The sequence below is a fragment of the Saccostrea cucullata genome, unplaced genomic scaffold (assembly GCF_032062105.1).
Source record: "Saccostrea cucullata isolate Sc308-1 unplaced genomic scaffold, CSIRO_AGI_Scuc_v1 ctg16506, whole genome shotgun sequence".
Lineage (NCBI taxonomy): Eukaryota > Metazoa > Mollusca > Bivalvia > Ostreida > Ostreidae > Saccostrea > Saccostrea cuccullata.
Genome location: NW_026925044.1, coordinates 4,425 through 17,034, shown reverse-complemented (window position 1 = coordinate 17,034; position 12,610 = coordinate 4,425). Strand labels below are relative to the sequence as shown.

The 12,610-nt window shown below is 32.1% G+C and overlaps 2 protein-coding genes across 2 annotated transcripts; both read left to right on the top strand.

Annotated features, from left to right (window-relative positions):
• Window positions 1–1,814: 1,814 nt before the first annotated feature.
• On the top strand, window positions 1,815–8,135 carry LOC134267886 (uncharacterized). Its single transcript, XM_062750093.1, has 3 exons — window positions 1,815–1,915; window positions 5,096–5,799; window positions 7,951–8,135. Exons 2-3 carry the CDS (start codon window positions 5,172–5,174, stop codon window positions 8,133–8,135), a joined length of 813 nt encoding a protein of 270 aa, XP_062606077.1. The 5' UTR covers window positions 1,815–1,915; window positions 5,096–5,171.
• Window positions 8,136–9,510: 1,375 nt separating this feature from the next.
• On the top strand, window positions 9,511–11,523 carry LOC134267883 (serine/threonine-protein phosphatase 6 regulatory ankyrin repeat subunit A-like). The gene has a single exon (XM_062750091.1). The coding sequence runs from the start codon at window positions 9,511–9,513 to the stop codon at window positions 11,521–11,523; it is 2,013 nt and encodes a 670-aa protein (XP_062606075.1).
• The last annotated feature ends 1,087 nt before the right edge of the window (window positions 11,524–12,610 follow it).

Sequence of the window (12,610 nt, the reverse complement as noted above, 5' to 3'; positions counted from 1 at the left end):
TGAAACAAGAATATCAGCAGTGTCGTTCAAAGTCATCATTTCTATGGACAATGAACCTGTCAGCAAATAAAATTTATCATTGAGTCAAATGCTGACTGACGTTTTTTTTTCATACTAATTGTTAGGCCATTATATACAAAGTCAATTGTAGACGAATTTTCTGTTATCTCCTAGTCAGGACAAGGAGCACATGGCGGGTGTGACCGGTCAGCAGTGGATGCTTACTCCTCGAAGGCACCTGATCCCACCTCTGATTTTGCGATGGTCTGTGTTTGCTCCTGTTTCTGTTTTGCATCGTTTATGGACTCTGAGATTGGACTCTTTTCGTTATCTCTATATTTTTTTTTATTAAAGAGAATAAATTATAATAATATATTTTGAATTTAATGTCTAAATGGTGAGAGACAAAGAGCAGCAATTGATTTTAAAATCTGTAACCTAAACAATATTTTAAATTGACTACGGTAAAAATGCATTGAGATTGAAATTTCTACCTGCTTCGCATTTTGTTTTATGGTGAAATAGCATATATATCACTTAGAACTGTGTTTTCCTGATGCTCTTAGTTCTCAATTTTGTATTGTATTGGTTTCCACTTAGAAGTCCCTGTCATGTTTAGGATAGATTGTATTTTCTAACATTGTCAAAATATTGAACATAGAGCTTACGAAAAGTTGACTGCTGACATTCTTGACTCATCAAATTGTTTGTCAATTTCTTACCTCGTGTTAATTTTTTTTTCTGATCTTGTTTGTATCATGTTTTATATATGTTTCATGCTTTTTTTTTCGGAATACGGCTGATGCGTTAAATTGAACAGAGCACTCATCAATATGATTCTTTTATTGTGCCTACAGAGGAAGTGACCTGTCTACACTTGATCAAATTTCTATCAAGTTTTTATGAATCTGTTTTTGTTCTGTTCTTAATCAATTTATTTACCGCATTTGTGAGATTGATCAATAATGGATAGAAATGCTTAAAATAATACATGAATTAATTAAAATTGTTAAGTACTAGAGAGTGTTAGTTAAGAGCAAATATAAAGTAAAAATGATCTAACGCTAAAAAAAGAAAATCGTAACTTATTTCTTTCATTTTGACATAAATATTTGTACTGATTTTTTTTTTTCGTTTTTCCTTGCAAATATTGTACATGTATGATATTTGACCATCTCGAGCAGGGGTGTTTTGACTTTTTTTGAAGAGTTACGTTACATTTAACAGTTATTTTTTTTATTATATTGATTTAGAATTATTTTTTATTATGAATTTGAATCAGCACCATGCACAAGTAAAACTAACCATTCTCTTTGTACTCCTCAAGGATTTCACTGCAAACTTATAATGAATATTAGATGGACGATTAAACGAATACATTTTTAACGTGAAAATTTTTATAGACAGAAAATCGTTGTTTTTTTAAATCATACCACGATAATTCAAATTTATGACTATGATTGTTTACATGTATTTTATTTTATGAATTAAGTGTTCATGTTATTTGGTGTTGAATGGAGCAATGCTATTTTACATTTACAATTGTATGACCTATGAAATAATTAAACATACCCTCATTTGACGATATTTAAAAGATCAAGAGATTCAAGGATATGACCAGGAAATTTACTTCACTTTTCTAATTGTGATAAGGATTTTGTGTTTTCATCCACTCATGTACAAAATGAATTAAAAAATAAAACAAGGAAGTACGTTAACATCATTATATATTTTTCCACACAAAGAAATGAGTAAAATTAAGTTTTATATACATTTTGTAATATAAATATTGTTTTAATTGTAGTCGTACATTCACAATATGAGCTGTATACAGAAATGAACACTATGCTTCATACATTTGATTAGTGCACGTTAAAAATACGAATAATGAGGATTGTGAGCATTTTATTGTATGGTGAGTATATATTACAATTTAATGTTAATAATAATCATAAAACGCATTACAATTGTACGTTTTTCCGTTCAGCCATCACGGTGGCTTAGTAAGTAGAGCCCTCTCTCCATTATCGGGAGGTCGTTTTTTTTTTTCAAATCAGGGCTGCGAATGAACTAAGTCGATAAAAAATAGCAACTGATCATTTTTAAAACCTTTTCAGGAAGGATATGGAGATAACGAACAATATTCGATATCAAAGTCCACAAAATAATACAAAACAGGAGCAGAGCAAACACGATCAAAGTATTTGCAATGAACTTTATACGAGGGTTGTCCAGAAAGTTCGTGGACAATGACGTTTTTGTGGATATAAATGGTTCTATATAAATCTTTTGTATATCAAAATATTTGTAATGAAAAAACAAATCAGAATGATTTAATTTTTATGGATGGAACATGATATTTTTGCAAAAATCAGAGTTTTTCAATCAAGGTCGCAGATAGTGGGCACGGACCAAGGTTAAAATGACATAGAACGTCATTGTCAACGAACTTTTTGGACAACCCTGGTACATATTAGATCCGTAATACTAATGTGAAGGGGAATAATTGCGTCAACCTATATTTTATTTTGACGATGACCGATACACATAATTCATGCTTCCCCATTCATCAAAGGATATTAGGAAGGCTATTTTGAATATATTCTCAAGAATAAAAATACCGGTAGACAGACAAACAGCAAATGAACTAATATGGATATCTGTAATGGGCATACATCATAGTCCGTAGAAATCCCAGAGGCTTGTGTTTGAAAATGTGACGTCACATTTTTAGCTCACCTGATCCGCAGGCTCAAGTAAGCTTTTCTGATCAAAATTTGTCCGTCGTCTGTCGTTGTTGCGTGTGAAAAACGTCGACTTTTGTGTAAACTTTTCACATTTTCATCTTCTTGCAAGAATCCACTGGGCCAATTCGGAAGTCATTTTATTACAAATGTATAGATGGGTAAATGGGATTTAGGTTTTTCAAATTGAATTATTTATGCTTTTGAATTTTTGGAGTAAAAAAAACATGAATTAAAATAAAAAATAATGGCATATTTTAAAAAATCTTCTCCTTCCACTGGGAAATGTGACAAATTATAGTGGAATCATCCTCAGGTACAACAATTTTAAGGGCATTGAATTCAATATATGACCCATGGGGGTATGGTGGGGCTTAAATATTTTTTCACAATGAATATATAGGAAAAATCTTTATTACTTTTTTCAATTTTTAAAAAGCAAAAATATCGGGACTCCGCTCTTGTCTTAACATTTAAAGTACGTGAAAGAAAATTTTAAAACAACGTGTCATTTTCTTCTCAAAAACCATACCTTTTAAATCACCAAATTTGTAAAATAATGTGTTGGTATTTTTGGGCCAAATAAATGGATGAAATTTTAATAGGAATATATTGAAACCTTTTAAAATCTTCTTTTCATATTATACTTACAATCTTTGCTTAGTGTAATTTTCAATGTAATGTTAGTTTCACTAAATGCTTATATTCTGTTTGTAAATCCTTTGTTTAATGTGTGCGCCCCCATCCTTTAAAAAAATTTTGGTTCTTCTTTCTGCCTTTTGTGATCCTTGGTCAGTAAACAACAACGATCACGGGACCGAATGGCATGGCACCACTGATAAACCTGTTTTCCTATATGTACATGAAATTGCTAAGATTTACGGCATAATCTAATACAAATCATGAAAAATACTTGGCACTGGGTTTTATTGTTTTGAAATAAAATAGTTATATAAATATTTAATAGTTACAACTTATTTATAAGCGGATTTCATCTTTTATTTGTAAATCCGAATTTATAGCCGTAAACAGTGAAATAAACAGAAGATACATTGTAATGAATGGCTAATATATAAAAATTGTATTTCATTTAGCAGTCATTTTTGATACCGGTATTTCGTTTTTAAAATTTAGATAAATAAATAAATACAAAATGACAATTATTTATTATGAATTACAACTGTAAGAGTATTAAATATATCTATTGGTTTATATGATACTAGTGTACTGATATTTAATTTAAACAGCTGCTAAATGAGGCGTTCTGAAAGTAGATTTCCATTTAATTAATGATAGAACCGTTCCTAATGTCCATACGATATTTCAAGTGAAAGTAGAAAATCCAAAAACCGAGGCAAAACGTGCGATAAATCGTGTACAATGCGTGTGAGAAACGTGTAAAAGCGTTTCGTGCAGCCTTTCGTGTAAACCGTGCAGCCTTTCGTGCAAAAGTGAAAGTTTCGTGTAAACCGTGTAAAATTTCGTGGAAACCGTGCAGCGTTCTTTTACCGAAATGCAGCGAGCTTGTGAAGGAAAAATTTGAACAAATTTCAAAATATTTCGTAGGTAAAATAAAAATAACTTCGACACATTATTAAATAACAGGATGACACTCAAAAAGAGCAGAAATTGTTTTCTTAAAATATAATTCTAAAGAACCTATAAATCACAAAAGTAATCGTACACAAATGTCAAGCGTTTGTGTGTGCACAATTATAAAAAAATGATTTTTTAATTGATTGTATACAAAATGTTTAATGTCCCTCTCAAAAAATTTCAAGCAATGAAATTCAGAAATCCTTTTGATTTGTGATCCATGTAAAATAATGCCTATGCCCGGCGCTTATGGCCTTTGAGCAGGAAGGGATCTTTATCTTGTCACACCTGCTGTGACACAGGGCCTCGGTTTATACGGTCTCATTCGAAGGACAGCCCCATCTAGTCGCCTTTTACGACAAGCAAGGTGGTACTGATACAGATCAATGTCACACCCTTAGTAAATTAAACCATAAAACAGGATAAATTGTGATTTCTTTTGTAATTTCATATTTCTGTCATCTTGAAAATAAGTGAATTTACAAATCTTTATTTTCAAATTGGTTTCAATAAATGAAATAAAAGTAGAAACAAACCTAAATCGTATGAAACAATAGTCAATGTACATAAATATATATATGTAAGAAGTCCATGTATGATTATTTACTTATTTTCTAGTCAACTTAATCTAAATGTATGCTGTATTTTATTACTAAGTATGTAATAAACATATTAATAATACCCTTTTCCATAACACATCCTGTATTAGCTCGAGATTTTCCAATCATTACAACTAGTTTTACGATTTATTTTAGTTTCAGATTTTTGGCATTTAATGGCAAGGTTAGAGCACTTAGACTAAGACTCAAACGTATTGACACCAACCGCATCATGTCTTTATCCAAGTGTTACACCTCTGCACCAGAAACAACAAACACTGCTCGACTGGCGAGACTTATACTGGGTCCATGTACTGATGTGTTACGTGACATTCTAAAGACAGAAGTGTTACCATCTGATTTGTCCAGAAAGGTTAAAGAATTTACAGATAAACTTCCACGTGGACAAAGAAATCCCCTCAATAAAACTCAATCAGAGATAATTTTTCCCAAAGCAACGAATCAATACAGTGGTGATTATTCAGACTTAGACATATCGTTATTGTATTTAGTTCTAAGAAATATAAGTAAAATAGCACCACATTCCAAAGGTTGGGGAGAGATTCCGAATCCCGGAGACAGAAGCGTGGCAGCCAACATTGAAAGAATTCGCCTCATTAGAAACAAGTATTATGGACATTCAGCTGATTTGTCCCTGTCCGAGTCAGAATTTAGACAGGAATGGCGGAACATTCGGGACATTGTAGTGGAGCTAGAGCGACACCTAGGAGCCACCACGGTTTATCAGGATGCTGTCAACAAGATAAAATCCTGCTCCATGGACCCAGAGCAAGAGAAGAAATACATAGACTTACTTGGAGATATTAGAGAACTTCATATCACTGTGGATGATCTTCCCAGTAAGTAACCGTATACTTAATGTATATCATCTTTTTGTACTTACTTAGGACATATCGAAGGTATTTGTGGATAGATTCCATGCATGCATGATAAACATATCTGTCAGATCATCTTTTTAAGAACAAATATAAAAAACTACGAACGATGATCAAACGCATAAATTCTATGAAAAACATGTTTTGTTTTGTTTTTCAGAAAAAATGCAGATTATCTATAAAGGTTTTGTGCATCATGGTAAATATCTCTTTTTTGAGATTTGAGTATTTAAATAAGACGATCGAAAACTAGAAATCTAGTATGCCATTGTGTAATTTTTTTTTTACTAATGAAGAGTATAATCGATATTAGACGGCAAATAAGTGATGACTTCTACATGATATATATCTATATGATATAAGTAATCGTAAATGTATTCCATTGCTTTTGACAACACCGCACAGATATTTTTATAAATTGTTTTGAGCACTTCTTTTGCAGAATACAATATATGTTAGGTTATCGAAAATATATTCTATTTCATACTTGCATATTTTACTTGCAAAAGACGCTAATGGTTATCTAACAACCAAACATGTGAAGAAATATTTTAACTTTTCTATCGTAACTTCCTTACTAATGCAGACAATATACCTTCATCACCTGCAATTATATAAATCTCAGTTTATTCAATATTAAGAGCAAATAACTTCGGCACCTGATCCCATCTGATATAGGGTATTTTTTTTTACTTATTTTGTATTGTTTTATGGACTTTGAGGATTGAATACTGTTCGTTATCTACATATCCTTCTTCTAAAAAGAGGTAAATATTGACAAGCAAGTTGATGAAACAAGAATATGTCTCGTTTAAAGATCATTATTTCGTAGGTTCTTGGTCATAAAATAACCTTCTCAACAAATACAATTTATCATTGAAAATGCATTATTTTTTCATACCAATTGTTAGTCATTATTTGACGAATATGTTTCTTATTTCCTGAGAGAGACAAGGAGCACACGGCGGGTTTGAAAGGTGGTCAGGGGATGCTCAACCTCCATAGCACCTGATGCCACCACATTTGCACTTATTTTGTATTGTTTTATGGACTTTGAGATAATACTGTTCGTTATCTCCATATCCTTCTCCACTGCTTTTACTATTTTTTTAATACAAAAAGTGTTTAAATATCACTTCTTTTAAGTCATTTTTAACGATACTTACCTCATTGTTTTTATATTTGTAGATACTAAAGTTGCAAGACAGATCGGTAGGAGAATTTTCTAACATGATATTAAATAATAAATATGATCCCAGATGATTTCACAATTCTAAAACATCTACATCAGTTTGTTAAATAATGCATTTTGTTTAACTTTTATATTTACACGCAAATATCTTTATATGAATTATGTGAAGAGAAAATTACTTCAATTCTGTGTTATTTCATTTGGAAGTCAGACGTCATAGCGCAAAGAATCACACGAAATGTTTTGCAAACCAACTTCTAGTCATTACGAGTTACTACATAAATACGTATGAGATTCGATAATAAATTTTTGGAATGTATTCGTTCATATTCCGGCTTTTTGATGTGAAATGCATTATCTGATTCTTAACATCGTTGTTTAAAGAAGACGATTACAGCAAGAAAATTTAGATATAGTTTGTCAAGCTCTTTAAGCCTCATCCTAAAGGGAATGTTTTTCGTTATTCCTTCATTTCTTTATTCATGGGAAACTACAAAAGACTTAGATATCAAAATTTTCGAAGTTTTTTTTTTTTTTTTTGAAAAAAAATTCTTTCATTTGAAAACACCTATGATAGACACTGTTCCTTAGATGACTGTTTCTGAAATAAGGAAAATTAAAACATAAATAACTTTTTGATTATAAGTGCGCATTAAAAAGATATTTTAAATAAATCATATTTTTTTTGCAATTTGCATATTTTATTTGTATGTTCAAAGAACACATAAAAATAAAGTTTGAAATATTCTTTTTACATATTTAATACAATATTTTCATAAGTCCTTTTGAAGGGTTTGTCAAGATCTCAGAAGAAACACTAAAAATGTACATTTTCTATTCCTTCATTTCTTTACTTGAAAATATATAAATCCAATAGACATGAAAGGCCGTATAACTTAGAGATAACAATTATTTCCTTTCAGAAACAACCAAGAGAACCATACAAAAACATTATGAAGCCATGGACCATCTATTTGTGAAAACTCGTGCGTTTGACAGAGCGAAGGAACTGTTGGACAATAACGGGTATGTTGTCATCAAGGGAAACCCCGAAACTGGAAAAACCACAATCGCAAAGATGTTAATTAAAGAATTGATGGATGAGTGAAAATCTCCTCTTCAACTTTACAAATTAACAGATTTGTATGGTAACATATCAGCAAGGGATGGTATAGTGGCATTCATTGATAATTTATTTGGAGAGTTTTCTTTGAACAGCGACGATGTTCAGGAGTTTAGATCTATGACAGAGATGATACAAGTGTTAATTGAGAGTGGCGTAGATAATAAATCAAATAGCCTGATATTTACACTGAGAAATGATATTTATCAGGAATATGTACAAAGAAAGTGCGATGATGATTTTTTTCCAGTCGTCCATGGTTGACCTATCAGGCAAAGAAAATGCATTGCTCAAGGAAGAGATCATACAACTATCAGAAAATTATGATATATCAAAATACTTAAATAACAAAGAACTTATCAATACGGTATATGAAATGCCATTATCTATAGGGTTTCCACAATGTTGTAAATTGGCAAGAAGCAATGCAGATTTTAAACAAAATGTGTCTGCCTTTCTACCAAATCCAATGATGTTTTTAAGAAACTACCTGAACAATATCATTAAAAGTCGAACGGCAAAAACGGCAGTTTTAGTTTATCTTCTCCTGAGTGGAGGAAAAGTAGATGTCGAATTGATGGATAAGTCTTACCTTGATTTGGATATGAAACGCACCTCTTTACAATTTGTAGGTCTACAAAACTCATTTATTAACGATTTTCAGGACAGCATTAATTGTTTTGAAGGATTTTTAATTATCTATGACACGATAGAACATGCCTACAAATTTTCCCATAGCTTAGTACAGGAATCTCTTTTTGTTGTCTTGTTTTATTTTGATCCTGAAAAAATGATCCAAATGTGTCATTCGTCCTTACTTATGACACTGACGACATGTAAAAAGCCAAAAAGCACACAAGTTGTTATAGGACAAAGGTTATTCAAATATGTTGCCTGTCGCATAGCAAATATTATTGCAGAAAGGTCTGTGATTGGGTATTCCTCCATATCATCACTGGAATTGTGGAATGATTCAAACTTCCACGAGCATATATTAAAAACTGAACAATGCACTTCGAAATTTAAAACATGTCATGACTTCAGGGGGGATTCAGTGATTGTGCATTTTTCAAAGGCTGGGAATAAGCGATGGGTTGAATACCTCTTACCGAGTTCAGACAAGAAAACAAGATATAAATCACTTAATGCTGCTTGCTCAAAAAATCAACACGATATTGTTCATCTTATTTTGTCATCGGATGTGGATTGTGATCTTCAAACGTGTTTTTATGCTGTACAAAGTGGCAATATAGAGTTATTGCTCCGAGTTTGTGAGTTTGTTGATCTTCATCAAATTTCCTCTTCTTTACATCCTGTCTGGAGGTGTTTAAGCCACAGCTTACTTCAGGAAATTTGTTTTATGCAGCAGACACAATTAATTGAAAACGTTCTGGCAAAATATCCCTTTCTTGTAGATATAAAAGACAGCCAAGGTGGCAATGCCTTGCAATCCGCAGCAAGTTCTGGGGACAAAAATGCATTTAACCTTCTGTTAAAGTTTGGCTGTGATCCATATGAAAAAGATCGAGACAATGGCCACACAGTTCTTACTTGTGCTTGTCAGAATGGTAGGCTTAACATGGTAAAATTCCTTATTGAGAAGTATCCTGCATTACTCCAGGAACACACAGATTTTCTAGGAAATAGTGTTTTGTATTGGGCAGCTTTCAGTGGGAAAATAGATATGTTTGAATATATTTTGAACCTCTTTGAAAATGAAAATGAATGTCATATATCAAGTAGCATAAAACCAAAGGCTGATGGAAAGGCTAAATCAGGTGAAACTATTCTGCACGGAGCATGTAGAAATGGCCATTTTGATATGAGTGAATATCTGTTGGGCAGATACCCGCAATTACTGGATGTCTATGACATTGATGGGGCAAATGTCCTCCACTACACAGCTGTAGGAGGCAACGTAGATCTTTTTAAGTATCTATTAAGTAAAGGATTAAATGTTAATTGTACAACAAATATGGGAATAAGTGTATTACACATGTGTTGTGCTTCGGGTAGAGAGGAAATGTGTAGGTATCTTGTAAATAGGTATCCAGGTTTAATATCTGTCATAGATTATAGAGGATGGACAGCGTTACATTCTGCCTGCTGGGGAGGTAGTGTAGAAATTGTGTCTTTTCTTATAGAAAAAGGGATGGAAATTAATGCTTTGTCAAATGATGGTAGAAGTATCCTTCATATAGCTTGTCTCAACGGAGAATATGAAGTTTGTGAATATTTAGTTGAGATTAATCCCGATCTATTAAATGTCAAGGACAAAACTTATAACACAGTGTTGCATGATGCAGCCTGCGGAGGTAATGTTCAAATAGTAAAACTTCTGATTGAGAAAAACATGGATATCAATGCCCAAGGGACAAATGGTGAAACAGTTTTATATAAGTGCTGTCGCTGGGGTAAAATGGAGATGTGTGAGTATTTAGTCAGTAATTTTCCAGAGTTATTGAAGATAAGGGACAATAAGGGGTGGACAGTGTTACATTTAGCTTGTAACGAAGGAAGTGTGGAAACTGTGTCTTTTCTAATAGAAAAGGGATTGGATCTAAATGCCTTGACAAATGATGGTGAAAGTATGTTGTATATAGCTTGTCTTAAGGGGAAGTTTGAAGTTTGTGAGTATTTAGTTGAGAATTATCCCCATCTATTAGACGTCAAAGACAAATCTAGTAACACAGTGTTGCATGCTGCAGCCTGGAGAAGTAATGTTCAAATAGTAAAACTACTGATTGAGAAAAAGATGGACAAAAATATCATACAGGAAGAGGGTGAAACAATTTTACATCAATGCTGCCTCTGGGGTAAAATAGAGATGTGTGAGTATTTAGTCAATAATTTTTCAGATTTATTGGAGATAATGGACAATGAGGGATGGACAGCGTTACACTCAGCCTGCTGTGGAGGAAGTGTAGAAATTGTGTCTTTTCTTATAGAAAAAGGAATGGACATTAATACCTTGTCAAATGATGGTAGAAGTATTCTGCATATAGCTTGTGTCAATGAGAAATTTGAAATTTGTGAGTACTTAGTTGAGAATTATCCCCATCTATTAGACGTCAAAGACAAATCTAGCAACACAGTGTTGCATGCTGCAGCTTGGGGAGGCAATGTTCAAATAGTAAAACTATTGATTGAGAATAAGATGGACATAAAAATCCCAAGGAAAAACGGTGAAACAATTCTACATCTTTGCTGCCGTTCTGGTAAAATGGAGATGTGTGAGTATTTGGTCAATCATTTTTCAGATTTACTGGAGATAAGGGACAATAATGGATGGACAGTGTTACATTCAGCTTGTAACGGAGGAAGTTTAGAAATAGTTTCTTTTCTGGAATGCGCCAAAATGAATTGGAAATAAATGCCATTTACAATGCTGGTAAAAGTAATTTACATATAGCTTGCTTCAAAGAAGTTGGAAATGTTTGTGATATTACTTAGTGAAGAATTGTCCCCATCTATTAAATATCAGGGACAAATCTAGTAATACAGTGTTACATGACGAATCCTGGGGATGCAATGTTCAAATTGTAAAACTATTGATTGAAAAAAATATGGACATAAATGCCCAAGGGACAAATGGTGAAATAGTTTTACATCAATGATGTTGCTCCGGTAACATGGAGATGTGTGAGTATTTGGTCAATAATTTTTCAGAGTTTTTTGAGATTATGGACAATTATGGATGTACAGTGGTACATTCAGCTTGCTTTTGTTTGTTTGTTTGTTGGTTTTTTTTTTTTGTTTTTTTTTTGTTTTTTGTTTTTTTTGGGGGGGGGGGGTTAATGGGAAACAAAACTGTACAAGACTTTTATTTCTATGAAAATGTGGTGTGTGTGCTTTATTTTATAGTTAAAAAATGTAAAAGTCGAATAAGTAATTTAATGTTTATTTATGAAAATTGACGCTTATGCAAAGAGGGTTGAATATTTTATTCCGTTCATTTATGCGATGTCAATGTAATTATATGAATAGAATAGACATACTGGAAATTAATAATTTTGATTTAGCATATATGTTGTAATGGTCATTTATACACCATGTATATTAAAGACATCATTTACAACTAATATTCGTGATCTATATTCAAAAATATCCTTCAAAAGATTGGATGTGAAGTTTGTATATGTCGTTTTATATACGAGTTTTTTGGTTATGTTTTAATGGAATTTTATAACATAAGTACAAAACGACTGAATGTTTAGTATGTGTATTTTCTATTTCATTTTCGTGTATGTTCTTTTATATTTTATTTTTATTGCAATTAGTCATGATATATGCTTAGCATTGCATTTATTTTTATCTCATGCATTTATTGTATTGATTTACATATTATTTTGGTCATATTATTTTTTAATGAGACTATTGGTAATAAAATTCCCTATACAAAAGATAATTATTTGTAACGAGGCTAGCGAGCCTTATAGGGTACCTGAGCATCATGTGAG